This window comes from Leptosomus discolor, chromosome 1 (assembly GCF_034619465.1).
Source record: "Leptosomus discolor isolate bLepDis1 chromosome 1, bLepDis1.hap2, whole genome shotgun sequence".
Classification (NCBI taxonomy): Eukaryota; Metazoa; Chordata; class Aves; order Leptosomiformes; family Leptosomidae; genus Leptosomus; species Leptosomus discolor.
Genome location: NC_141391.1, coordinates 721,982 through 749,354, shown reverse-complemented (window position 1 = coordinate 749,354; position 27,373 = coordinate 721,982). Strand labels below are relative to the sequence as shown.

General features: G+C 65.0%; 2 protein-coding genes across 8 annotated transcripts in view; one reads left to right on the top strand and one right to left on the bottom strand.

Annotated features, from left to right (window-relative positions):
- The window catches only part of NUP98 (nucleoporin 98 and 96 precursor), a 40,443-nt gene extending 31,601 nt beyond the window's left edge, over positions 1-8,842 (bottom strand). For 2 of the 3 annotated variants that reach the window (XM_086475539.1, XM_086475556.1), the window contains exons 1-7: positions 8,807-8,842; positions 5,812-5,905; positions 4,992-5,093; positions 4,561-4,740; positions 3,722-3,861; positions 2,538-2,645; positions 1,730-1,913 (exon numbers count right to left, since the gene is read on the bottom strand). In XM_086475539.1, the coding sequence (XP_086331665.1) occupies positions 1,730-1,913; positions 2,538-2,645; positions 3,722-3,861; positions 4,561-4,740; positions 4,992-5,093; positions 5,812-5,884 (787 nt within the window). In that variant the 5' untranslated portion in view covers positions 5,885-5,905; positions 8,807-8,842. The remainder of the gene's footprint in view (positions 1-1,729; positions 1,914-2,537; positions 2,646-3,721; positions 3,862-4,560; positions 4,741-4,991; positions 5,094-5,811; positions 5,906-8,806) is intronic. The other variant, XM_086475548.1, reaches the window with a different exon arrangement.
- On the top strand, positions 2,491-27,090 carry PGAP2 (post-GPI attachment to proteins 2). Of its 5 annotated transcripts, none has more exons than XM_086475595.1 (6): positions 2,491-2,507; positions 11,208-11,373; positions 13,024-13,276; positions 16,236-16,342; positions 25,949-26,057; positions 26,357-26,512. In XM_086475595.1, exons 2-6 carry the CDS (start codon positions 11,209-11,211, stop codon positions 26,485-26,487), a joined length of 765 nt encoding a protein of 254 aa, XP_086331721.1. In that variant the 5' UTR covers positions 2,491-2,507; position 11,208; the 3' UTR covers positions 26,488-26,512. The 5 variants fall into 5 exon arrangements, with proteins under 5 accessions (XP_086331721.1, XP_086331713.1, XP_086331707.1 ...); XM_086475587.1 differs by lacking the exon at positions 2,491-2,507 and adding an exon at positions 10,541-10,647 and having other exon boundaries at positions 11,199-11,373; positions 16,236-16,330; XM_086475581.1 differs by lacking the exon at positions 2,491-2,507 and adding an exon at positions 10,541-10,647 and having other exon boundaries at positions 11,199-11,373.
- The last annotated feature ends 283 nt before the right edge of the window (positions 27,091-27,373 follow it).

Genomic DNA, 27,373 nt, shown 5'->3' with positions numbered 1-27,373 from the left:
GGTTCATGAAGGGCAGGTCCTGCTCAGCCAACCTGATCTCCTTTTATGACCAGGTGACCCACCACACCGATGAGGGGAAGGCTGTGGATGTCATCTACCTGGGCTTCAGTAAACATCTGAGTCATCTACTCTGACACCATCTCCCACAGCATTCTTCCGGGAAAGCTGGCGGCTCATGTCCACAACAGCTGCGCGCTGAGCTGGGTTAGAAACTGGCTGGACGGCCGAGCCCAGAGTGGTGGTGACTGGAGTTCAGTCCAGCTGGTGGCCGGTCACAACGGGTGTCCCCCAGGGCTCGGTACGGGGACTGGTCTTGTCCAACGTCTTTCTCAATGATCTGGACGAGGGGATCGAGTGCTCCCTCAGTCAGCTTGCAGCTGACAGCAAGCTGGGTGGGAGTGTTGATCTGCTGGAGGGCAGGAAGGCTCTGCAGGGGGACCTGGCCAGGCTGGATCGATGGGCCGAGGCCAGTGCTGCGAGGTTCACCAAGGCCAAGTGCCGGGTCCTGCCCTTGGGTCACACCAACCCCACAGCGCTGCAGGATGGAGATGAGCGGCTGGGAAGTGCTCAGTGGAAAAGGCCCTGGGGGTGCTGGTCGAGAGCTGGCTGGACATGAGCCGGCCGTGTGCCCAGGTGGGCAAGGAGGCCAACAGCATCCTGGCCTGTGTCAGCCATGGGGTGGCCAGCAGGAGCAGGGAGGTGATCGTGCCCCTGTATTGGGCACTGGTGAGGCCGCCCCTCAAATGCTGGGTGCGGTTTTGGGCCCCTCCCTGCAAGAAGGACATGGAGGTGCTGGAGCGGGTCCAGAGAAGGGCAGTGAAGCTGGTGAAGGGTCTGGAGAGCAGGTCTGTGAGGAGCGGCTGAGGGAACTGGGGGTGTTCAGCCTGGAGAAGAGGAGGCTGAGGGGAGACCTGATCGCTCCCTACAGCTGCCTGAGAGGAGGCTGTGGTGAGGTGGGGGTCGGTCTCTTCTCCCAAGTAAGAAGTGATGGGACAAGAGGAAATGGCCCCAAGTTGCGCCATTAGGGAACATTAGGGAAAATTTCTTCACCAAAAGGGTTATTGAGCATTGGAAGAGGCTGCCCAGGGCAGTGGTGGAGTCACCATCCCTGGGGGTGCTCAAAAAGCCTGTAGATGTGGCACTTGGGGACATGGCTTAGTGGGCACGGTGGGGTTGGGTCAACGGTTGGACTTGATGATCTCAGAGGTCTATTCCAACCTCAGGATTCTACGGTCCTAAAACGGACAGCCTGAAACCAGGATGTCACACCACAGAACAGGTCCGCACCCTAACCCTGACCTACCGCGGAGGAAAGCTCCCGGCAATGCCTACTGTAAAGCACCGTGTCCATTGCCAGGGGCGTCATGGTCGCTCATCAGTGGAAGCAGAACCTTTACTGCACGCAGCCAGCTGACGCCATCACCCTACCGATTGTTACTGACACCCTGGCGGCTCTCCTTCAAACTGTTCTACTCGCCCGTGGGAAGCAGCTTGCTGGCCAGACGCTCCAAGGAGCCGTCTTCCAGCAAAACCTGGGGGACGCCGAGGAAGGGTGCAACCCCAGAAGGGTCAGCCCATCGAGTCCTTCTACCTGGTTACTGGGTGTTGATGATACAACTAGTGAAACCCTGAGCTCACCCCAGTGTTTCCTCACATTTCTCTCACTATGGAATTTTGAGCAGCTTAAGGGAGTATTTGCACACCCAGAGAGGGCACAGGCAGCACTTACTGGTTCCAAAAGCAGTTTTATTCTGTCCGTATGAAAAGCCTGTGTTAGTAGTTGAAGATCCAAAAAGTCCCGTGGCTGTACTCGACGTAGCGGTCGAAGACCCAAACAAGCCTGCAGCTGCTCCTGCTCCGACGGGATTCGAGGGCCCTTTCCTGTTTGCCTGATAATCTTCTAAACGCAGTTCCTGGAAAAGGAAAATCCAGCTCTTGTTACACGTTCTTTGTAGAGGGAGCAAGGTTGGAACCGTGTCATTAGCACGCTGACACGGCATTCAAGCCAACGCCAGGACGAAGGCAGCAAGAAAAGCTGTAACATCTACACCTCTAAAAAGGAGGACACCATAAACGGGACCGAAACTTAGATTCGTGTTTGGACTTCAATTTTACCCCCCAGAGCTTTTTCTGGTGTTTTGACTAGATGAGCTGTTCTGAACTATCAAGTGAGTCCACCTCAACATAAAGGCTTTGGGAACATCAGTTTATATTAAAATCTGAGTTTTATCCGAGATTCTGCCGTTATCCCAGCAGCGCAGGACCGCTCCCACCAAGGTCTCTCACCCTTCTGGCGTGTGCCCACATGGAATTTCAGCCCTTCAGGAACCCCAGTGCTAAGCAACTAAAGCCAAAGGCAATTAACAAGGTGAAGCGCCAAGTGATGTACTTGATGACGCCTCTCTCCCGCGACCCTGCGGCTCGCGCTCACACTAACGAGCCCAGAAGACACCCGTTACCGCCAGAAAAAGCTCCACCGAGCCAAGGCCACCCAACAGCCCCACCAGGTCCGCGTGCCTGAACGCTCACTGACTGACCTCCAGGGATTTGCTCTCGTACTCCTTCATGGCAGTGATGCACTGGTGCTTGGTGTTGATGTTGGTGCTCACGCCGGACTTGACCATCGTGTCCGTGCCGGTGGGCGGCTGCAAGAGAAGAGGGGAGGACGCCCCACTTAAAACCCAGGCAGGCTTCCGTGAGCACGGCCAGTGCCCTCTGGGCAGACCTGTCACACCCCACATCTGGCACCCGAAGCAGTGGGTCAGTGTCCCCCAGACAGCCGTGGCCTCGCCCGGGGACGAGGCACCTTCAGTAGCCATCAACACTCCCAACAAGGCAGTGCAGGTCATTTCCAGGTTCACAATAAAACTAGTTTACCAAAATTTGGGACACAAACCCTCTAGCTACGCACGGACTCGTGACCCCCCCGTTCTTTCAATCGGGCTGTGAAGGGTGCTCCAACCGCCCGAGGTATCACCCCAGTTCTGTCTGCACCCCAAACCCACCAAACCTCACTCTGCTCAACCAGCTCAGGCTGGAAACGAAGAGGGCAGAGATCTGCGTGGACAAGGATTCGGGGAAAAGAACGCCTCTTTCCAGCAGTCACCCATTTCCACGACAGCTTTTCTTCCGAGCCACCCTCCCTTTTCAACCACCACACAACCGCCAAGGCGTTAAACAAGCCTTTCTTAAAACAAACTCATCCAGAAAACACAGGGGATCGCTCTTCCCGTTCCAGTTTGCACCCCCAAAGCCATGCTGACTCGTAAGAGAACTGCACCTATTCCGACCCACTCCGAGATGTCCATAACCCTGTCAGTGCTGCCAGCGTTTAGCGTGGGTCACCCCGAGCTCTGGGGCGCTCCCACCTTCCTGAGGAGACTCAGTTTTGAGAGCTGTTCCGGCTCTTTCAGCTTTCACACAGCTGTAAACCTGCACATCTCGACAGGGCACTACTGCACGGGGTTTCAGAAGTTTGGCAAATTCAGGATAAAAAAAAAAAGTCTAGTTCTCTGGAGTTAAACACAGATCCCATTTCCACCCCAGCAGCCCCCTGACGGGGAGGCTCTCGCACCGTGTCGGCACGCTGCAGACTGGCACACGAGCTGCTCGGTTTTCCACTTCAGCTCCGGGACCAAACCGGTGCTTTACACAGGGAACCGCGAAACGCAACGCTTCCCACAGCCAACAGGCTTGGTTAAGAAGGAAAGGCAGAACTTACGTTAAACTTGATGGTGGTGCCAGTTGGAGCAGCAGTAAAACTGGTCGGGCCAAAGAGGGAGCCGGAGGTACTCCCAAAGGGGTTGGACGTGGTGTTCGTGGTTCCAAAGAGACCTCCGCTGCTGGTGCTAGTCCCGAAGTCTTAAACAAAGAAAACGAGAAAGATCAATACTGAAGCAAACCTGTACCTGAAAACTTAAACCTAACCATTTTCCTCAAATTACAAAATAGTTTGGAAATGGAAAAAATAAAAAAAACGTTAGGAAAAGAATTCCCAGCAGAGCTGGAAGCGGATAGTGTGGCACGGCAGCACTCTGCTGCAGGGCACTGCCCCAAGGCCGCCCCAGGAACCCCAAACAGCCACAGCAGCCGGGTTCATCCTGCTCCCGACGAGGCTGAGGAAGCGATGGGCACACGGGGAACGCGGGAGGCCTCTCCTCTCCGAGGGGTCTGCAAGCAGCTTCGGGGATTTACAGCGGAGTTTACGAGGCATTTCAAGGACTTTACTGCCAGAAGCAAAACCAACTCCAGCTGCTCGACAGCAGCAGGGGACAAAGCTAAACTCAGGCAGCGCCACAGGACGTTTAAGAACAGAAAACGCCAGTGGATACCTTTCCCAACAGGTTTTAACACTCACAGCTAGAACCACAGCTACAGATCTGGTAGCCCATCAGGCTCTTGGCTGCTGTGGACCACAATAACATCACTACGTCCTTCAGGAAAAAAAAAAACCCAAACCCCACGTTAACACTTGCACCAGACCCACGCGGCCTTCCAGGGTCGGGGCTCTCCACCCACAGACAACAAGCAGTGCTCCAGACACGCAGCGGTTTTACTCACTTCCAAACCCAGCCGGCTTACTCTGTGCAAAGGCATTACTCTGGGACGAGAAGAGGCCTCCCCCCGTGCTGGTGGTCCCAAACAGGCTATTGGATGTCCCCGTCGACGTTCCGAACCCAAAGCCAGTGCTTGTGGAGGAGGTGGCTGGCTGATTGAACGTAGTCGAACCAAATAATCCTCCTGAAGACCGAAACAGACCATTAATCATTTGCCACCGTCAATCACCTGGGGTTTGGGGTTATTTTTTGTCATTTTGGGGTTTTTGTTTGGTCAGGTTCTGCGTTGCTTTTGCTGACGGTTGCCTGGGGATTTTTGTTTGGTGTTTTTGTTTTGCTTTTTCAACTTTTCCTCCCCCCACCCCCCCGCCCCTCCTTTTTTTAACACCACCCCTCTCTCAGGACGGCGCCCCTGCAGCCGCAGCCCAGCCGTACCTGGTTTTGTCTGCGTGCTCCCGAAGAGGCCCCCGGTGTTATTGTTGGACCCAAAGGCCGACGTTCCAAACGCCCCTCCGCTCGTCGTACCGAACCCGGCATCTGAAAACCAGCAGCGCAGGTCAGGGGACACCACAGTCCAGACCAGAAACTCGACGCTGTCGCTGCCTTTCTACCTCTCCAGAAGAAGTCTGTCCACGACCACCCACACATCCGTGTCTGGGACACGGGACACGGCACAACTAACACTTGTACAGAGCTCCTGACGCAGAGGGCTACAAGATGCGAGTCAGCCACTTCCACAGAACGCGGAGACGCGCCTCTGCCAGGCCTCCACCGCTTCTCCTGGCGCCTGGAAGCTGCTCTTCTCACGCCCTGGTTCAGGAGCGATGCAGACAGAACTCCTGTGCTCCCCTCCCAAGGCACAGGGCACACACACCAGTTTACAGCCCGCTTCTATCGCTCACCGTGGTATTTACAGCGTGTACCTCCAGGAGACACTCCTCGAGTCTTCCCTCCCAAGTCATCCCAACATACTCCAGTCCACACTGGAAGAATCTCTCCCCCCACCCCCAAGCAAGACAGCTTCACCAGCCACCCGAGTTCCCGCTCCTCCCAGAAAAGGAGGTTTCAACAACAGGACGTGGAATCCTGGTATCTACCCAAACCAAAAGCGTGGGTTAGTGGAGGAGCCCAGGGCTCCCGACCCCAACTGGCTGCAAAGCCCAGCAGCGCCCTGCGGCACCCACAGAGTCCCCGCCGCCGCCTGAAGGAAAAGCGACCTCGGGTACCGAGAAGTCCCTTCCGACGGACTACTTACTTTGTCCGAAGGTGGATGTTGTCCCAAAGCCAGTGCTGCCTCCAAACGGAGTTCCAAAGGATTTGTTAAACATTTTCAGGCTGTTCCCCTACGCCTGCAAAGAATGATTTAGTTTTAGTTAAAGCTCATCTTGAAAACTCGTTTTTCATCCTCCTCATTGACGCAAGCGACCCGATGCGAGCACTTAAGCCACAAAGCGCACAGCAGCCTGTTGAGTCCCACTTTAAAACACAGTCAGAGCCCTGGGAGGGACAAGGACACTAACGCTGCAGTGCCACCGTGAGCGAGCTGCCCCCCACCCTCGGTTAGGGGCAGATTCTCTGTCCATCCTACAGCCAAGACGCCAACAAATGAAGCTACTCCCCGACCCACGGGGTCTCCACAAAACCCTCGAGGACACCCAGCACCAGCAGCAGTTCCTGCATCTGTTTCTCCCACGTTTGCTCCACCCCAGGCCCCGCGACGCCCCAGACACCCGTGGGGTCTGCACTGGGCCGTGGCCGCGACGCTCCCCAGCTCTGCCCCGACCCGTCTCCTGCTGAACCCCCTTTGCCAACCGCTTCGGCCCGGGCGCCAGCGCCGCAGGAACACGCCTTCCCTCCGGCTCCCAGGCGCTCGCGGGACTGTCCAAGGGCTGGTGGTTTCAAACCCTCGCTCAGGGAGGTTTTGCCCCACGCAGGCAGGGGCCAACTCCCCTCCACAGCACGCCTCGGTCAGGAACGCCACCTCACTCGCGGCTCTGCCCGAGGACAAACACGGCCTTACAGCGCTATTCACCGAAACCAAAGCAAAATCACGGCAGAGCCTCGAGTTCTTCCCCAAAACCAAAGCAAAATCATGGCAGAGCCTTGGCCACGCTCCGCTCAGAGAAATCCCTACTCTTTTGCTGTATTGGGGCTAACACCCCTCAGCTCCGCGACTGAAAACGCCAACATTATCCACAAAAAGTGCCACCGTTGGCCACGTTAGCTCACCCACAGCCGCGCAGAACTAGTTCAGAAAACGAAAGGCACGGCCCGTGCCAAGAAGAGGTACAAAGCCCTGCTTCCCACCAGGTCAGGGTAACGCTGCTGGGGGTAACAACACTAACTTTCAGCTTTTTGGGCATTTTGTTTTAAACTCCATTTAGGTTTTCCAGAAGGCTCAACATCCAGGATAGCAATGAACTCCTACCCGGCACCCTCCATTTGGCCGCCAACAACTTCAGCTAAACTCAGAGCCCACGCCTTGACCCCTGCCCAGGTTCGACAGCTTCCCCGGGGCTCCCCAGCTCCCACCCCCTTCATGTCCTTCCCACCAGAAGGAAGCAGGCACCCCGCAGCGCGGCCACTCCGTGGGAAGTCACTACACCTCTCTGCCCGCCCGGGAAAGGATTTGTTTTCCCACAAGCCCACACCCCCTTCTGGGAACAGCCAAATCCAGGGTTTGAGGAGCTGTAGCCGCCCACCCCACCTCCCGGTGCCCCCAACTCCAGGACTTGCCCTCCCTTACGTGACGCCACCCACTGAGATGTCTTAGAAAAATCCCACCTCTTCTTTTTTTACACTCTTAAGATAAAGCTGATCCCGGCACCCAGTGCGGGCGCACTCCTTCAGCTCCTCACACCCACCTCAGCCACGCTCTCCCCAGTTTCTAGAGGCTGTTTTCGGTCACCTCACAAGTCCCACCGAAGGCCAGGTACAAAGCATTCACGCAGTTTTCGGTTGTTGTTTGATCCTGTCACTCCCAACCTCACCTGCAGTTCATAAAACCCCTCTTCCTTCACCATTCCCCTTATTTACGCCACTGCTTTTTCCAAGTCAGCATACTGAGGACTGTAAAAAGCCAACTATAATTTTGCAAGTATGAGGCATAATTAAAAGCCAAATGCTACATCTGAAGAAGTATGAAGCATAATTTTCTAAACCCCAAAAAGTTCTTGAAGGATTTCACCCTCCCAAAGTCTTTAAAGCTTCCTTTACCCTTTGAGGGCTGCCCTTCCCTACCTACCAACCCTCAGCACCGCAGGTTCAGCCGAAAGAGAACTTGGGACGCTCTAGGACGACGCTGTGGTCACATCAGAGCCCCTTTAGCCCAGGCCAGCAACGGGACACGCGCACACACCCCGCACAGACACGGGCTCACGGCTGCACACGGAGAACGTGCGTTAACCGAACGGAGCCCCTGGCCGCGGGAACGGCGGCAGCAGCCCAGGGCTGAGGCAGAGCTGGAGCAGGGGGTCTATCCCGCAGCCCTCTCCCACCTGCTGGACGCCCTCCCCAGCCTCGCTCCCGTCACAATCTCACGGTACCGTTACATAAGCCCCCACCCCCACCCAAAGCGATGCAATTAACCCATTAGCATAACTTTAAATAACTCTCCCGACAGCAGCCGAGCGCCTACAGCCCCTGGCACCCACCGCGCTTCAGACCCCGCAGACAGGCCCACCGTCACCCGCGGCTTCCACCGGCCCCGCCGCACCGCTCCCTCACCGCGCCGGACACCCCCCCCCCCCCAGCCCCTCCCCAAACGCTACCGTCTCTCACGACCCCCCTCACCCCCCACCCCCCTTTTCCCCCCGCAATGAGAAACCGAAACGACCGACAGCCCCCAAATCCGGCGGGGGTGGGATGCGGGCGGCGGCGACAGGACCCAGCTCTTCCCGCACCCGCGGGGAACCCCGCAAGAGGAACCGGCGCAGCGCGGCCCGCCCCGGCCGCTACCTCCCGCCCCGATCCTCGCACACCCCCCGGTTCGCCCCCCCCCCCCTCCCCCGCAACTCCTTCCCCGCCACCCTCCCTCCCGCTCCGGGCCTCACGGGGCGAGCCGCTCCCCCTTCCCCCGCCCCCCTTCCCCCGGGCCCGGGCCCCGCGGCCCCAGGCCCGCCCGGTCTCCCGCAGCAGCGCAACGGAACAAAGGCCGCGAGTCGGCCCCGCGGCCGGTTGCGCCGCCCCGGCGGGCAGGGAGGGAAGTCCCGGCGCCCCCTTCCCGTCCCCCCCGCCGCCCCGGTGCTCACCGGCGGCGCCCGGAGATGCCGCGGGGGGAGCCCGGGCCTGGCCGCTCCGCGCCGCTCCCGCCGTGACGCCGCCTCGCAGCGGGAAGGAAGCTGCGTCACACCCCGCTCCGCGCGCCTCCCAGCCACCCCCGCGCGGCACCCCCCGCCCCGCCCCTCCCGCGCGCGCGCCCGCCGCCCCATTGGCTGCCGCCTTTTGAAAGCGAGGCGGCGCCCGCCCCGCCTCCGCCCACCGCCTCTCGGGGAACGGGGAGCGCTTCTCGCTGATTGGATAAAGCCGCTCCTGGACGTCCGCCGCGCCCTGAGCGCTGATTGGTCTAACGCGACAGAAGGGGCGGGGCTGATGCTGCGGAAGGGTCCAGAACACCACACCACGGCCCGCCCAACATCCGGGGTGTTGGGGGCGGGACTTCTTCCCACAGGTCCAATCCGATAGAGCTCGGGCGCTTTACGTACAGGGGGCGCAGAGGGGCGGGGCCGAGAGCCTTAAAGGGGCCGTAAGGAGGCGCAGGTGCCGAGGTGGCTTGGTCGGTAGGGGGCGCCCCAGAGGCCGGCGGGGGGACGGGGGGACGGTCGGGCGATCCGGTCCCCCGATCCGGTCCCCCGGTCGTGCCCCCGGTCGTGCCCCCGTGGAGCCGCAAGGCCCCGGGCGGGGGGGCCTGTCTGCAGCGGCAGGAGGAGGCGGAGGAAGGAGGAGGAGGAGGAAGGAGGAAGGAGGAAGAAGGGGAAGGGGAGGAGGCGGAGGCGCGGTGGCCGTAGCGGTGCCGGTGCCGGTGCCGGGCCAGGGCACGGAGCAGTGCGGAGGGGGCTGAGCGGTGCGGGGCTGGGGGGGCTGCGGGGTGGGGGGTGGGGTGGCGGTTCTGGGGGTCTGAGGAAGCAGTGGGATGCCCGGGGGGGGGGGGTCACTGGCAGCACTGGGGGGGTCTCTGGGGAAGGGGGGGATACGTGGGGGGGGGGGGTGTCCGGGGGGGCGATCACAGCACTGTGAGGTCTCTGCGGGGTGGGTCGGGGGAATATGGGGTGCCCGGGCGGGATCTGTGGGGGATGCCCGGGGGGTGGGGGGTGGGGGGTACCCAGGGGGGGCTCACAGAACCGTGAGGTCCCCAGGGAGGCGACTGGGGGGAGGATGGGTGCCTAGGAAGGGTCTGGGGGGGGGGGGTGGGGGGTGGTGCTGGGGCTGTTGAGCCCATGACACGCAAAACTCGCGTTTTTATTTGCCCCCTTCGGGCCCCCCAGGGCAGAGCCACGGCCGAGCTGCCCCTTGGCTTTGCGTTCACCCCGCAAATCAATCCCCCCGCCCCGCAGCAGCCCAGGCGAGGGGCTGAGCTGTGTTTCCCGCAGCCCTTCGCTGCTGGGGGGCTGCTGGGGTCCCTGCTCCCCTGGGGGGCTTGTGGGGCTGGAGCAGGGGGGCAGCTGCCCAACCTCCTGCCCTGGCTGGTAACTGGCTTCTGCGGGATTGTCTGTCCGTAGGATTCATCCCGGCGCCCGAGCGGCGTGCGAGGTGAGGCGGGGGGTCCCCAGCCGCTCGCTCGGAGCAGCACCCCCTCGTTTGGGCTGTTCGGTGGCCCTTGTCCCCAGGCTGGCTGGGGACAGGAGAGGTCCAGGCCAGGCGCGGCGGGAGGAGAGCCCGAAGGAAGACACGTGGGATGATCGGGAGTGATTTAACGTGACTCTGACCCCGGCTGGGCTGCGGCCCAGGGTGCGTGGGGAGCTTAAAGGAGGGCGAGTGAGCGGGGCTGAGCTGATGGAGAGCCCGGAGCTGGAGGCAGGCTGCTGCTGGCCCTGAGGAGCTGCTTGTCCCACCTTGCCCGACCCGAGGAGCAGCGGCTTTGTTGTTGTGCGAGGTGCGGGGCTCGCCGGGGCGCCATCCTGCAGCTGGATTCTTGCCCATAAAGGTGCTGGGTGCGGGGCTGCGGCGCCAGGACGGTGCTGAGAGGGGGCTGGGGGGTGCGGCGGGGGAGCCGCGGGTTTGGGCCGCGGGCGGCAGCGTCCTCGCCGCGTCAGCGCTGTCCTGCGCGGCCCCCGGAACAGTCTGGATGGACGTACCCGGCCGAAAAGGGCTCACGTGCCTTTCCAGCCCCGTCGGGCTCGGCCCGCTGCCCGCACGTCCCGCTGCCCGCACGTCCCGCTGCCCGCACGTCTCGCTGCGTGTGGGACGCTGCTCTGGCCCTGCTCGCTCTCGTACGTGAGTCTCGGGCTGCCTGTCTCCGGGCTGCCTGATTCTCTGCCCGTCCTCAACACCCACCCCAGGGCCGTGCGGCTGTTCGACACGGGTGGGAGAGGCCGTCTCTGCCCCCCCCTACGCTTGTGTCCCTGCCCAGGGCATTTTGGGGCCGGACCTTGCGGGAGGACAGAGAATCGCCCTCAAAACCTTCGCTCGTCTCCTTGTTCTCAGGCCCGTCAGGATGCTACAGGTGCCGCTGCCCCTGGATCAGGACGGGATCCTGTTCCGGCTCCGTTTCACCAGGCTGGCCGTGGGCACCGTGCTCTGCCCGCTCTTCGGTTTCCTCTTCTGCGTGATCTGGTCTCTGCTGTTCCATTTCCAGGAGACGACGGCGACCCACTGCGGGGTGAGCGAAGGGCCAAGCCCCCCGAGCGCGCGGCCGCTGGGCTGGGGCAGGGTGGCAGGGCTCCTCTCTGCCTCCGGGCTTTCCCACCAGAGGTGGGGCGGGATCCTGGACAAAGTGCTTTGTTTTATGGTGCTTGTGATGCCTCGGGAGTGGCAGCTGAGGTTTCAGCTTTTTTGAAGGAGCTTGGGGAAGCGCGGAGTGGTCAGGCTGATGGCTGTACTGAGCACGGGGGTGGTGACGGGGGTAAAGGATTAAACTGGTGAAGCTGCAGGTGCATAGGCTGTCTGGTGGAAGAGTCAGCCCGGCTTTTATAAGAGGAATTGCTGCCCCTCAGTCCTACTGGAGCTCTTAGAGGAGTCAGAAGCACGCGCCCGGCTTTCCAAAGGGGATGAGGTCGCGTTCCCCACCAGGTCTGTCAAGCAGCCGTGGCCCAAGCGTGGATAAGCAGCTGGTTACAACGTGGGAACAGAGGGCAGGAGTCATCCCCTCCCCAGCAGGAGATGAGCCCAGGGTTTTTTGGGCTCTGCGTGGTTCCTCGTGCCCGTACGCAGCGGGGCGCCGCGGGCTGATGGCGAGGCAGGCTGCTGCGGGGGTGACGGAGCAGCCAACGGCCGGGGCAGCTTGATGTGGGGGAGCAAGTCGTGCACGCACCCCGTGGGCAGTTCTGTGCTCTCCTCACGACTCGAGAGGATGGGGCAGGGCAGCGAGGGCGGCTCCTGTTCCCGGCGTGGGGCAGCGAGGAACCCGCTCCTTCTGGGGTGCCGTGGGAGCAGCCGCGCTGGGGGCCGCAGGGGTGCTCGGTTCTGCCTGGGCGGCGGCGGAGGCCGAGCGGGACGGCGGGAGAGCGGGTTACCTGGCGGCTGCCTCGGGGAGCCCTCAGCCGCGAAGGTCGTTGCGAGGCGGCGTTGGAGCTTTTCCTGCTGCTGGGTTCCCCCCGCGCGCCGTCTGTGCCCGCTGTGGCTGACAGTGCTGACGTTAGGGCTGGGCTGACAGCACCGTGTGCCCGCGGCCTCTCCTGCGGCCTCTCCCGCGGCCTCTCCCCTCCTCTCCCTCTCCCCCTCCCTCTCCCCCTCCCTCCCTCTCCCCCTCCCTCTCCTCTCCCTGTCTCTCCTCTCCCTGTCTCTCCTCTCCCTGTCTCTCCTCTCCCTGTCTCCCCTCTCCCCTGTCTCCCCTCTCCCCTGTCTCCCCTCTCCCCTGTCTCCCCTCTCCCCTGTCTCCCCTCTCCCCTGTCTCCCCTCTCCCCTGTCTCCCCTCTCCCCTGTCTCCCCTCTCCCCTGTCTCCCCTCTCCCCTGTCTCCCCTCTCCCTCTCCTCTCCCCGAACTCAGGGACAGAGAAGCCCTGAGGGACCACGGCTGAGCAAAGGGGGGGAATCGAGGTCCGAAGTATAAAGCTGAGAAACCCAAGCAGGACCCTGAGCAGGGCACACCAGCACCCGGGGACTGTCCCGGCAGGGCTGGGGGCAGCATGGTCCTGGGGGACGAGCCCAGGTTGCCGCCACGTCTCATCCCCTGGCTTTTGAAACAGGAATAAACCTGTTTAGGAAAAAAAACCCTAACAGAAATCAAACCAGTTTTAGCGTCTGAGAGAGCTCTGAAGAGGACAATGTGCCACACTGTGCCTCTCCCCACGAGCTGCCGTCTCTCTTCCAGGTCCCCAACTACCTCCCCTCCATCAGCGCCGCTATCGGAGGCGAGACCCCCCAGCGCTACGTCTGGCGCCTCTGCATCGCCCTCCACTCGGCTCCCCGCTTCCTGGTGGCCGTCGCCTACTGGAACCACTACCAGAGCTGCCACTGCTCGGACCCTCGCTACCCGTGCTTGTGCCGCTGCAACCTGCTGCTCAACGTGCTCGAGAACGTCGCCCTCCTCACGCTGACCTACGTGTCCTCCACCGAAAACCACGGTAGGGGTCTGCTCCCGCGCCCCGCGCTGGCCGGCGGTGTTGCTCGCGGCTGCTGAGGCTTTGCGGAGCTCTGCTTGGTGCCAGCGTTCTGGAAGAGGGCGGTTTGGAGGAAAAAAAACAGTTAAAACAGGAAAAACCGGTAGTTCTATTGAAGTCCATCTTTATAGAGCAAAGTTATATCTGTCATGTCCACATAGCCGTGTTCTTCCCAGAACTGTTGGCTGCTGGTAGTGGCCCGAAAGGGCAGGCTGAGTTTTTATATCAGACCTAGGATCAGGCTTCAGCCCTTGGTTCCCACCTGTGTGCTGAGCACACCTCCCCGCAGCTGAGCAGGGGCAGGGGGGTCCTCGTCCCTGCTGGCCACCGTCCCCTCCCCTGAGCTTTGGCTCTGGCTCTGAGCCGGCTTCCAGCCCGTGCTGCGCTCCGGCCGCGTTTTCAACGCCCTCCCGCAGAATTGTCCGGGTAAAATCCCCTGTGTTGGCCTGGAAACAAGATCAGGATTTCTCAGGTTAGAGCAGCGCGTGCAAGCGACGGTGGCAGCAGGCTGGGAAGGGCTCCTCTCCCGCCCGCTCCCACCTGAGATGGACTGAAGCGCCGGTGGTGGTACCCAGCCGCTGCTTAACCCCGGGATCTGGGGGAGGCACCGGGGGTTGCCCGGCCAGGGCTCGAATCCTGGAGCCAGCGAGGTGGTGCTGTTGCAGCCGAGACAAGCCCAGCCAGGAGCAGTGGCGTGTCGGCCGTCCCTGCCCGCGGTTTGGTGGTGGTGATGGGTGTTGGGTCCGGCTGCCGCACCGCCGCGCTGGAGGAGGTCGTCGCAGTGTCTTGCGGAGAGAGGCCAGGCCGCAGCTCCAAAGAGAGGGTTTGGGGCGGCGCTGGCGAGGGGAGGTTGACAGAGGAGATTCCGCGTGGTTCTGCGAGACGAGGGTTTGTCTCCTCGCGCCGAGGGAGGCGAGATGGGGAGGCGGGAACGGTGCTGGTGCTGTACCGAGGGGCTCTTCCTGCTCGCAGCTCCCGCAAGGCAGACGTGGGGGGGGGGCCAGGAAGCCTTGCCGCTGCTCAGAGCAGCAAACTGGCAAGGGGGCTGTGGCCACCGGAGCCCTCCAAGAAGGCCCGTGGGGTTGAGGGGTCCAGCCCCAGCGTGGAGAGGACCAGGCGGACGGTTTCTGAGGGTGCCTGCAGCCCCCCGCTGCCCTCGGAGCAGGGTTTCGCCTTCGCAGCGCAGAGCAGAGCTGTTCCTTGCCCACCCAAACGACGGGGTGTCCGGGGAGAAACGGCGAACGAGCGCGGGACCCCCGGCGCCCCTCGGGCTGGCGGGAGAGCTGGCAGCCCCCCGCGCACCCTGCTCGCTGCCCCGCTCCCAGGGGCTCCTGTCCTTCCCGGCGCAGCACTTCCCGCTTGGAAGCCGTGCCCGGAGCACGCCGTGCCGGGGCACACCAGCTGTGCCAGGGTCTGGTGAAGCTTCCCGCCGTTTGGGTGCTCACTGGTTTCCGCTGGGCCTTCACCAGTAAGCCTGGTGGCTTCAGGGCTGCGGTGTCGCTCGCAGAGCCCAAGGATGTCCCTGGTCTTTAGGACGAGGATGGAGATCCGTAGTGGAGCTCGGTGACCTGGGATGGCTGGACGTGAACCCCCAGCTGGTGGAGGTCTGTGGTCTAGGGGGTGCTCCTGCCCAGCTCACCTTCCTCGTCTCCTTTCACCGCCCCAGCTGCCCCCGCCGCTGTCCCCAGCTGCCCCCGCCACAGCAGGGCACTGCAGACCCACCTGCCGGTGGGGCTTCTCCGGCGCGTCGGGGCTGCCCTGGGAAATCCAGGTGCTCTTTGGGGGTCTGCGTACCTCGGAGCGCCTCGTCGCCCGAGTGGCTCTGCCTGCGCCTCGGTGCGTGGCCGCCGCCGCCGCCGCCTGGCTGGTGCGGAGCTTTGCCAGGAGGAGCGCGGCATGGCGGCGGGGTGAAAGCCGCGCTGAGAGCTGAGGCTAACCCCGGTTTTCTCAGATCCTTATTACAGACTAATCGTAGGTTTGTGGGGAGTTTCGGACTTGGGCTGCCTTCCCGAGATGAGAAGAGGCTCGGGTTCAACATCTCTGCAGGGCACCGCTCACGTCTCCGCCTGGCAGCCGCCCTTACGCTGCTCCTCGCGCGGTTTCCCTGCCCCTGGAATCAAGAGGGGAAGCAGAGGAGATCGTCTCGTGTGCGGGTGGCTGGGAACGGGGCCCGTGGTTCCGTTCCTGCGGGAGAGGCTGGGGAGCTCCTCTGGGAACAGCTCGCCTGGAGCTGCGCAGGCTTCGTGCGGGGCTGTGGGGTCCCACGAGCTGCTCGGGCTCAGGGTCGCTCCTGCTGCATCTCCAGCCTGGCCCTAAACCTGCGCCGGTTCGGTGACACACGAGGCGGCCTCGGTGCTGGTGGTGAGGCCGATGACGACCGGTCACTGGCAGGTGGATAACGCAGGAGGCCGGAACGTGGCCCTTTCCGCACCTCGGGCTGGCTCACTGCAGGCCACCCTCTGTGCCTCAGTTTCCCCATCCCTAGGACAATAGTGGTGACACTGAGCTGCTCGCAAGGGTGCCTGAGCCACGTGAAGCACCGGAGACTCTCAGACCGGGTGCCAGAGCACATAAAACACCCTCCTGGCACCTTTGGGCCAAGCAACTCGCATTTTTGGCTCAGCACCTCCAGCCCTGGGCTGACAGGGGGCCGCGAGGCACGCGCGAGCAGCTTCGTCACTGAACCCCCCCCGTCCCCTTCGCTGCGTGGGCGTGCGGGGCCGCGCTGCGCTGGCCTCCTGCAGGGACCCCGGCTCCCCCGACGGCTGCTCGTGCTGGGGGCATGCCACGTCCCGGGCGCTGGGACTCCCAGGAGGGCCCCATCCTGCAGAACGCAGCCCTTCGCCCTCCCAAAGCCCGCCCCGCGTGCCCCTGGGGCCCTTGGCTCGGGTTTAACAGGAAACCTGTTGTCTCGTTGATTCAGCAATCCACGAAAATGCCTTCATCGTCTTCATCACGTCGGCTCTGGGCCACATGCTCCTGACGTGCCTCCTCTGGAGAATGACTAAGAAGCACACAGTAAGTCCCGAGGTACAGACCCTTTCCTTTCTTCTCCCTTTTTTGGGCTGGGCGCTGGGGAGGGGGCTCTCCGCTGGCGGTGGAGGGCTTTGGCTGTCGCTCGCTTGTGAAATAACCGTAGCCGGGTGCTCCAGGAGTTACCACCGCCGGGTGAAACTGGGAACCACAGTCACCAAAATTCATGGTTTACCGGAACGCAGTGGGGAGGAATCTTTTAGTTTCCTATTTTCCGGTGTTCGCTGAGAGCTGACATCTGAAAGCCGCCCCGTTAGTGTCCCCGGGGGCCGGGTTTGTTGGCCCCTTCTCCTTGCCTGAGGATGCCTGTTTCCGAGCTGAAATTGGCTTCTCTGTGCTGGGGAACTGGGAACCTGCTGGTCCTGCAAGCCGGGAGCGGCTGCCAGCAGCGGCAGCAGATGTTGTTGTCCCTTTCCTCCAGGAATCGCTGCGCTGGCGGCCGGGTTTGCTCTCTGGGGGGTTGCTGGTGGGCTCGGGGACTCGGCGGTCGTGCCGAGGATCCAGCCAGGGGCTTCTGGCTCCGTCACCGGGACGCAGCTCCGGTGCTGTGCTGGTTTGTGGCGTGAGAGCCGGACCGTGGGCACCGGCAGAGCCGCGGGCGGGCGGCACGTTCGGCTCTGAACCTGCGTGTGCCCCCGGTACGCTCGGCTTCGCCTGCGGCTCTGGGCTCCCTGCGCCTCTCTGGCCTTTTCTCCTCCCAGCTGATCCCCAGTCCAACCCTCACAGTCCCCAGTACTGAATGGGGAAGGGTCCCCAGGGCTCCCTGGGCTGTGTTGCCCCGAAAAGGTGATCGCTTTGCCAAGCGAAGACCTTCAGGAGCAACTGCTGGAGGCGTCTGCCGTGATGCTGGGGCCGGGCAGCTGGCGAGGGCTGGGAGCAAGCCTCTCCGGAGGGCCTGGGTGCGGGGCAGGGCGGGTGCTGTGCCCGGGGTCTGCTCAGACCCGCTGCCGGCGTGCGAGCAGGATGAGCGCTCTGCCTGGGCTCTGCTCGGACCGTCCCAGGGAGCGCCCGGCCGAGGCTCCTGCTCCGCCGCCGCTGTTTACCGTCCCCTTTCCGGCAATTCACCGAGCCCGTCCCCTGGCTGGCTCGTTTCCGAGAGCTGGGAAAGAAGCTTCCAGCAGTTGTTTGGCTGCAAGATTCCCGATGAAAGGGACTTTGGGAGATCCTGGGGTTCCCCTCTCTCTCTCTCTGGGAAGCGATCTGCGGTCTCTGGTGATACGGGTGGAGCGGGAGCTCAGCAGTCCCTCCTTGGCAGCTTTCTCACAGCTTCCTTTAGTTATTTCAGCTCTTTTGGCCTGGCTTTTTTCTTTTGGTGAGAACTCCAAGCCCCTGCATCTCTTCCCCAGCGCTGCAGCAGTCACCCCCGGGGAGCGCCTGCCTGCGGGTGCTGCACCTTTGCAGCCTGTAGCATTGCAGCGAGCCCGTGAGTTTCGGTTGCAGCGTGTCAGCAGCAGCTCGCAGGAGCAAAAAAAAACCCCAGCTGCTGGCTGGGAGCTGGGCACGGTGGCCGTTCCCTGGGCTCAGCTCTGACCCTGCACGCCCTGATGGCGATGGGTACAAGGCTGCAGGCCGAGAGCTCTGGTGTGACCCGTCCCTGACCCGTCACAGCATCGGAGCCGCAGGGTGGGCTCAGGGAGGTGGGCAGCCTGGCTTTTCCCTGCTGGTAATTCGGGTGGGTTTCTCCCAAGGGCATTTAGGGACCGCCACAAGCAAAGCCCCACCGGCAGCGTTCGGACCCGGCGTGCCCTGCCGCCGCCTGGCAGCACTTCTGCCCGCAGGTTGCCGTCCTCTTGCCGTGTCGCCGCCAGGGCTGGCTCCTTCCCCGCTCCCCAGGAGCTGAGCAAAGCAGGAGGGAGGTGCTGGCGTGGCTCTCCAGACCCTGTGCCAGCCTGTGAAGCTGCTGCGGATCCGGCGGCCTCGCCGGCGCTCTGCCGGGGGGAGCAGCCTGCACCCACACAGCCCGGGGGCTGGGTGTCGCTGGGTGCTGTCACCCGGGCTCTTGTGCACCCGCTGGTGCTGGAGCAGCCCGCTCCTGCTCCGGTGGGACTGGGTGGTTTGTTTTGGGCACGGGCCGAGGGGCACAGCAGACCTGCACCCCTCCCTGTCCTGCACGACTCGCTTGGGCTGGGGGCTGCAGCGTCTCCAGCCCCGTGCTGCAGCGGGCGAGGTGGCGTCTTGTCCCCGTTACCCTCCCCACGGCGCTGCGGGGCTCGAGCTGGGCTGGAGCGCTCCTGCGTCCTGGTGCACGTGCCCGAGCCCGGCAAAGGAGCGTTTGCTCCCTCTGAGGACGCCTCGACCGCGGCACGTCCTCGGGTGGACGTGCAGGGGGGCCGCGGTGATGCCCTGGCTGAACGTGCCACCGCCCGGCACGGTGCCACCGCCCGGCACGGTGCCACCGCCCGGCGTGGCTGCCTCCTTCCATCCTGGGAAGGCCCTGCTGGGGGAGGGGACCTGCCTGCAGGGGTGCGTGGTCCCCCCCAAAGCTGGGTGTCTCCCCGCAGAGAGAGGACCCCTTTGGGGCCAGCCCTGGCACCGCGGTTTGCCCGGGGCCCTCCCGGGAGCGCGGCGCCCCCTGCACCCGCTCCCCGCGGGGCCGCGTGTCGGCAGATGGAGCTGTCGCCCGTGGGGTGTGGGCGATCGCGGCGGGCGGGTTCCTCCGAAAAGGAGAGCGGTGGTGGCGTGACCGTCAGATTGGATGTGGCTGGGGGAAGCGACCCGAGGGCTTGGCACGGCGCCGGGTGGCACCCCTCGATAAGCGGGCGCTCGCCCTTATCGGCGCCGCGCAGAGCTCCCTTGTCTCTCCGTCGTGTCCCGTGATGCGCCAGTTGGGCTCCTGCCGTGAATCACTCCCACGGGGCTGCGGTTTCTCCGGGCTGGGCAGGGTCTCCCGGGGCTTATCCCGCCGTTTGGGTCCCTCAGGCTGCAGGCCCGCTTCCCAGCGCCGGGCTCGGCAGCTCTGTGGCCCGGCTCCCGCGCCGCCGCTGGTGGCTCGCTTGGCTCGGCGGTGCCGCCGCCGCGTCCTCCTCGCCCCAAGCCGAGCGGCCTCAGCAGGAGCAGGGAGAAGTTGGGCAGCGCCTGCTGAGCCGGCCAGGCCAGAGGCTGGCGGGGCTGGTTTTTGGGGGGCAGGGCGCAGGGGATCTCTTCTTGCGGGTCACGGCGCCTTGGGGCCAGGTTCTGGCTCCCTTCCTGTCGGTTGTGGGGGCTTTTTGTTCAGCTTTGCACCCCTGGCGGTGGCAGGAGGGGACGGGCGAAGGGGGTGGCTCTGGTCCCGCGGTGTGCCGTCCTTCCCTCCTCTTCAGCAGAGGGTGCCAGGGCAGAGGAAGCCACCAAGGGTCCTCAGGGGCGTTCAGGTTCTCCGGGGCCAGACCTGGGACCGACTCCGCGCGAGGAGCTGAAAGACTGGACCCGGCTCGGTCCGGAGGAGGGAGCAGGGGTTTGTGCCCAGCCCTCCTCACGCTCCGTGTCCGGCACAGCTTTTTAGGGCGCAGCTCCCCAGGTTTGCTGGAGTGTCAGCACGTGTGTGACAGGAATTGGTCTTGCAAAAGCCTTGCGTTCGTCAGGGCTGGTGTTGCAACGGCCTCTCTGCAAGGGCAGGAAGGTGCTGAGGAACTTGTCCGCGATGGGGAAGTACAGACGGTTTCCAGTTGCAAGGTGGCAAACAGCGAGAGAAGGGAAAACAAAGTTCTGCCGGAGGGAAGAAGAGAGAAAGCAGGCTGAGAGGAGGAGGAGGGGAAGGGGCAAAGCAGAGGAGAGAGCTCAGGAGGAAGGAGGGGAAATGGAGCCAGAAAACCTCCGGCCGTGGGCTGCCGGTCGCAGACTGGAGGCAGCGCGCCCAGTGGGGCGTGCTGGGCCGCAGCCGGCGTGGCGTCGCCCTCCCTGGCTGCCCCCTCTGCCGTCGCTCCGCGCTCCTGGCCGCCCGCACGCCCTTGAGACCCGCCGGGCGCAGCTGGCTCGGCCGCAGCGACGGTGGCGAGCGGCGCAGCGGAGCAGAGCGGTTTCACTTCTTGTTTGCAAACACGTTCCCCCCCTGCCCCGGCGGCCGGCATCACCGGCGGCGGCTGCGTTTCGGCCGGGGGACGTTCGTGCCCGTGTGCAGTGGCCGCTGGGCCGCCGGCTTCGGGCCCCGTCGGAGGAGCCGGGTGCCGCGATGGCGCTGGGGCTCTGCCCCGCGGCAGCCCCGGCTGAGCCTGGCCCCGGCCTGGCAGCTTCTGGAAGGCGTCTTGTGCCGGCACCCTGCTGGCTCCGCTGCCACTCCTGTCCCTGTCCCCCTCAGTGCCGGTGAAGCCACTTCTGCTCGCGCTGCCGGAGCCAGGCGGAGGGTGCTGCAGACCCCACCGGCGAAGGGTCTGGGGGTGCTGGTGCATGAAAAACCAAACATGAGGCAGCAACGTGCGCTGGCAGCCCAGAAAGCCAACGGCCTCCTGGGCTGCACCCAGAGCAGCGTGGCCAGCAGGGCGAGGGAGGGGATTCTGCCCCTCTGCTCCGCTCTGGTGAGACCCCCCTGCAGGGCTGCGTCCAGCTCTGGGGGCACCAGCACAAGACAGACACGGAGCTGCTGGAGCGGGTCCAGAGGAGGCCACGAAGATGCTGAGGGGCTGGAGCAGCTCCCTGTGAGGACAGGCTGGGAGAGTTGGGGGTGTTCAGCCTGGAGGAGAGAAGGTGCCGGGGAGACCCTACAGCGGCCTTCCAGGAAAGGTGGGGAGGGACTCCTGATCAGGGAGGGCAGTGATGGGCTGAGGGGTAATGATTTCAAACAGTTTCAAATTTAGATGAGATATTAGGAAGAAATTCTTCCCTGTGAGGGTGGTGAGACCCTGGCCCAGGTTGCCCCGAGCAGCCGTGGCTGCCCCCTCCCTGGCAGGGCTCAAGGCCAGGCTGGATGGGGCTGGGAGCGACCTGCTCTGGTGGGAGATGTCCCTGCCCAGGGCAGGGGGGTTGGACCAGAAGGTCTTTAAGGCCCCTTCCAGCCCAAACCCTTCTGTGGTTCTATGAACACACGTGCTTTCAGCCCGCCTCCTCGGTAGCACCGTCGCCTCGCCGGCGCTCTAGCGAGAGCAGCCCATGGGGGGGTGGAAGCTCACACGAGCCCTCTATAAATATCCCAGTGCTGAGCTCTCGGTGCTGGGGCCCTTTGTCTTCGGGTTCCCTGCAGGGGAACCAGAAACGCGCGCGGGGGAGCTGGGAGGGGTGTGCAGCACGTAGCCTTGAGGGTGCCACTTGTCCCCCCGGAAGGGAGGGCTCCGGGAGCAGAGCCGGAGCTCGGGAGGTCCCAGGAGAGCGTGGATGGATGTCACTTTGCCATTCCGTCGGGACCTGGGCTGTGAACTCCGCAGGGTCCCTCTTCTTCCTCTCCGGAGGCAGTGGAAGAAGCAGGAGGCTCTATGCCTCCTCGCGGGTGTTTCCTACCTCCCCGCTCGCAGCAGCCGCCCTCCAGCCCCTGGAGCTGGGTCTGCAGGGCTGGGGGCTCCCCCGGGACGGGGGAAGGAGACGGGGCAGCGTCTGGGGCTGCCCCCACCAGGCTGGGTTGGCGCAGCCGGTCTCTTCTCCTCTTCCCCCGTCGTCTGGCCTCCTGCTCCTGACTCACCTGCGTGTGCACAGGCAACGTGCCTCGGCTCAAAGCCTGCGAGCGGCCGGACTAAATATAACGTGCCTGTGGTTTGCTGTGCCAGACACGCGTCCAGCTGCGGGCGGGGGGGCTCGGGGGGAGGCTGTGTGAAACAGGAGTGTGCCCCGATCCGTCTTGCCAGGAGGAAATGGCAAAGCTGGGGTTGGCAGCTGAGCGTTGCCGGCTGCAGCCGCCCCAGCCCAGCAGCCCCAGAAAGGGCCGGGGGGAGCCTGAAGGCGGCTGAGCTTGGAGCCCCCAGTCCCTGGGTGGCCGAGGTCTGCTGCCCGTGCCAGGCATGGGAATGCCCCGGCAGCATCCCTCTGCCCCGGCAGCATCCCTCTGCTCCGGCATCCCCCTGCCCCAGCCCCCCAGGGGAGCAGGTTCTGTACCGCACCGTGCTGGGTTATGCTTAGGGTCAGGCTTAGGTTTAGGGTCAGGGTTCTTCCTTCCCGGGGAAGGAAGGGTGTACCTCTCTCCCTGTGGGTTTTCCAGGCTGTAAAACCACCCTCCCCGCATCCGTGTGTGTCCTGAGCATCTCACAGTCACTTTGTCCCACGTCCTTGGGATTTTCTTATCCCTCTTTTTCCCTTCAGGGAGCTGGAGTGTGGAGGCTTCAGCCTCCTGCCAGGCTGCTTCGAGCTGCCAGCTCCCCTCCGGGGCACTAACCAGGGGATCTCCTGTCCCTGCGCCACCCTTTGTCCCGCTGCAGCACCCCGGGGGTGTCCCCATAGGAGCAGCCACCCCAGGCTTGTGCCCAGCACCCTGACCCTCACTGCTGGGGCCAGCCTGCCCGGGATTATAGAGGCGAGTCGGTAATTAGGCGTTAATCCCTAATGCCAGGGCACGTCCTGCTCAGCCCCGTGCCCCAGGGGATTACCCCTGCAGGGTGCTTGCTGCCAGCCGCGGCGTCCCCAGGGGCATGTGGGGGGCCGGGAGGCAGCACGTCTCGCCACAGACGCCCACGGTGCTGAGCAGAGGTTTCTCAGCAGCCGCGGGCTTGAAATCTGGCACGGCGTTTGCTGCTGCTTGGGGCAGCCGGGGCAGGATGCCCACCGCGGCGGGGAGGAGCGCGGGGGGCACATGCAGGAGCTGGAGCGTTGCCCCCTGCCCCGGCGCTGGAGGCGGGCGGTGCAGCGGGAGCGCCGGGGGCTGCTGGGGCCCGTCCGCTCGCCAGCGTGGGCTGTGCCCACCGCCCCGCTCGTGGCTCGGGCAGCTTCCCACGAGCCCCGGCTTTGCTGGGGATCCCCGCACCTCGCCACGCTCCCCCGGGACCTGCCGGCAGGTTGGGCTGCCTGGTACCCCCCAGCCTTCAGCCACCGGGAGCCCCTCGCGAGGAATCCGGGGGCGCCTTCAGCCCGCTGCAAGCAGCAGCCTCCTGCGAGGCGGGGATTTGGGGGGGCTGCGCCGGGCGGCGCAGCGAGGTGCTGCGTGATCGCGGCGCGGTTGGGAGCTGTAGGGTGCCGTGCGATGCGGCCCAGCGTGCCGGGCTGCGGCGTGGCGCGATGCAGCGCGGCGCGATGCAGCACGGCGCGATGCAGCACGGTGCGATGCAGCACGGCGCGGTGCAGCATGGTGAGATGCAGCATGGTGCGATGCAGCACAGCGCGGTGCAGCACGGCACGATGCAGAATGGTGCGGTGCAGCGCAGTACGATGCAGTACGGCGTGATGCAGCACAGCGCTGTGCAGCACGGTGCGATGCAGAACGGTGCGAAGCAGAATGGTGAGATGCAGCACAGTGCGGTGCAGCACAGCACGATGCAGCACGGCACGATGCAGCACAGTGCGGTGCAGCACAGCACGATGCAGCACGGCGCGATGCAGAACGGTGCGATGCAACTCGGTGCGATGCAGCACAGTGCGATGCAGAATGGTGAGATGCAGCACAGCGCGGTGCAGCGCAGCACGATGCAGCACGGTGCGGTGCAGCACAGTACGATGCAGCACGGCGCGGTGCAGCACGGCGCGATGCAGAACGGTGCAATGCAACTCGGCGCGATGCAGCACGGTGCGATGCAACACACCTTGCTGCGACGAGCGGGACGCTGCTGCTGCTGCTGCTGCCGCCGCCGCCGCCTCGTAGCGCAACCGTTTCCGCTGCCGTGGGCCCCGGGTGCGAAGGCGGCTGTTCGGTGACCCGCTCTTCCGGTGCGAAACTCGGCGTGCCGCCCCAGCCCCGGCGCTGGCACCGCGGCGCCTCCCGCCCCGCGCCCCCACGGCCGAGCACCAGCTGCCTCTCGCTTCCTGGCGGGCAGGGGCTGCGGGCAGGGCTGCCTGCTCCTGCCTGCTCCTGCCTGCTCCAGAGGGTCCCAGGAGCCGCTGGGGCGGGGGACCCTCGCCAGCCTGAGCGGGAAGGGACCCGCCCGGGCCCCACGCGGCGGAGGCGGCGTCAGCCCCGCGGCCCCCGATGGCGAAGATGACGGCGAGGCCGTCCTTCCTCTCTGGGTTTTCCTCCCTGCCGTGACCCGTTGGCGCTCGCAGGGCCTGCCGCCGCGCTGCCGGGGGGGGGGGGATGGAAACTGTGATGGGGCGATTTAAATTTTCCTTATTCTCAGCAGTCCCCGAAAGCAGGAGGTTTTGTCTCACGTGAAACGTCAGGCGAGGGGGAAATTCCCCTCCCACTCACACACGGGAATAACAGCCCGTGTCGGGGCTGTCGGTGGCATCCCCGGCCCCCTTGTGCGGGGCTGACCCCCTCCTCTCCAGCCCCCCCTGCCCCCCGGCTCGGCGCGTTGGCCGCCCTGCGCTGGGATGGAGACTCGGGGGTCTCCCCTGCGCCCTCCTTGCTGTCCGGCTGCGGTTTGGGGTTCCTCTGCCATGGGGGCTCCCTGCTCACCCCGGGGCTTTAGGTTTCCTCATCCACAAAGCTCAGCATGGTGGGCGGTGGGGAGAGAGAGGAAGGGGGCTGGAGCCGGTACCCACCGCAGCCCCGCGGCTCCTGGGGGAGCCACTGCACCCGCGGCCCCCAGCTCCGGGGGGTGCCCAGCGGCGTGCGGACGGGGGCGGTGGGTGGGGGGGAGCGCACCGTGGGGGAGAGGGCTGGCCCCCTGGGCGCTTCGCCTGGGGAGGGGGGGGGATGGTCCCCCCCAGAAGCAGCAGGCTGCGCATTGCTGGGGGCGTGGGGGGCCTCTGGCAGCCGCCCCGCGCTCTGCTCCCGCCCGCTGCGCCGTCGCAGGGGTGGTGCTGGGGTGCAGGATGGGGCACCCCCCGCTTTCCCCCAGCGCCAGGGCGGCTGCTGCAATGACTCCGGCATGGCGCCCGCCCTTCGTGGGGCTTCCTCCTCCCCGGCGCCGGTGCGAGCGACGGGGGTGCGGCGCCGGCTGCCTCCGCCCGCCACGCCGGTGAATTCCCCGCGCCAGGGCGGTTGGGCAGCGCGCCGGGGAGCCGGGGGCCACCTGCCGCCGCCCCAGCGGCAGCCGCAGGATCGACCGTCCCGTAGAGCCGTTGGCCCGTCTTTGGGGAGCGGCGAGGGCCCCCCCGTGCCTCCCGGCACCAGGTGCTCCTGCCTCCGGTGTCACCCGCGTTCGCCACGTGGCTCGTTGGTGCCGGCGCCGGAGGCCCCCACGGCGCCCATCGCCCCTCGCTCGGCTGTGGCAGCGAGTCCCCAGGCGGAGGGGCAGGAGGGACACCGCAGCCCCCCGCGGCAGGGGCTGCCTCGTACCCCGCTGCGGGGAGCCCGGGCAGCAGCTCGGTTTAGCTCCGCGTAGGTGCGCTCCCAGCGCAGCCGGCGTGGCCCGTGGTCCTTACCCGAGCGGCTGTGCCCAAGGAGCCGGGGGGCAGAGGGGCTCCCGGGGCTTGCCCGTGGCCCCCGGTGCTGCGGCAGAGCCAGGGCAGAGCTGCCCTGGGGACGGAGGTGGCCGCTCCGCCATCTCCGGTGCCCACGGGGGCGAGGGCTGAGCTGCTCGTGGCCCCGGCAGGTCCCTGCGGCGCTGGGCGGGAGGGACGGGGCAGGCACCGGGGACCGGCCGAGGTTGTGACCCAGCTCTTGGTCTTTTCCAGGAGCGCAAGTCGTACAAGTGGAAGCAGCTGCTCTTCTTCATCACCTTCATCACCTTCGCGTTTGCCGTGTGCGTCTACTTACACCACAACTGGTACTGCGGCCCCGGAGGTGAGGGGGCGGGGGCAGGGCTGTGGTACCCCCGCAGCTCGGCCGTGCCTGGGGGGGGATGCCTGCGGGGAAGGGGCCAGGGGCGATGCCTCACCTGCTGAATCCCATCCAGAGGCCAGGAGAGCTCCCCCGGGAGGGACGGCGCCCAGCTGCCCCCCTCCTCCCGCCTGGGTCCAAGCAGGGGACGAGCCCCTCGCCCCATCCCCTGCTGCCCCGGGGAGGTGCCCCAGGAGATCCCCCCGGCTCTCGGGGCAGATCTGCCTGGAGGTTTCCCCTCACTGCTGTGTTGCCTCCGCCAGTGTACACCATCTTCGCCTTCCTGGAGTACCTGATTGTCCTCTCCAACATGGCCTTCCACATGACCGCCTTCTGGGACTTCGGCAACAAGGAGCTGGTGGTGAGCTCGCTGCTGGAGGAGAAGCACTTCTAGCCACGGTGCCGGTGCCGGGTGGGGGCTGCTCTTCCCCCGGGGGAGGCAGAGAGCCCCTTCCCTCCCCTGCTGCTACCCAGGCCAGGGCCAGGGCGTTTGCCGTGGAGCTGCTGCAAGGATCATCCCGGGGTCCTGGGCCCTGCAAGTGTCTGTGCGTGGTCCCTGGCTGGGCCTGGAGCTCTCTTCCAGGGGAGCTGGGGGCTCTTGCTGGGGACCCTCATGGCTGCTACCGCCTGCCCTGGCTCCCTGCTGGCTACCGGGGTGGGCAGGAGGACAGCGGAGGGGGGTGGGTTCCTGCTGCCTGTCTCTTTGGAAGATGCTCTGGGCAGAGCAGGGTTCCGCTCCCAGCGTTGGGACACGGGGGGTCAGCCTTGCCCTGCGTCGCCCGGGTGGTCTCACGGTTCCTCCTCCAGGCTAGGGTTCCTCGGGCGAGGCCCTCCAGAAGGTCTGGTAGCCTTTTGGGCCTCGGAGCTTAAGGCAGCCTTGGGAGAGGCAGCACTTGCTGCCCCGGCGGCTCGCTGGTTGCGCCCCCGAAGCGGAGCAGCCCTGGCTTCTCGGGAAGCCTCTGCTGCAGCACCGGGGCTGGGTCCGGGCTCCTCCCGAGCCCGGCGTGAGCGCAGGAGCCTCGGCCGGGGGCTGGCCCCGTGCACTGCCCTGCCATCCAGGGCTGGGGCAGGGTTCTGGCCCGTCCGTGCCGGTGTCGCCAGGAGGGGAGCGTCTTCGGCGGTGCCGGCCGAGCACGGGGCCGCACGGGGCACGGCAGGTGCCGAAAGCGTCCGACTCGCCTCCTCTGCCTTTCCCAGAAGCCCCCTCCCGCAAGCGAAGGGTGCTCACAGGGGTGCTGCGCTCCGGTCCAAGCCCAGTTTGGGGAGGGAGGGCGAGTGGG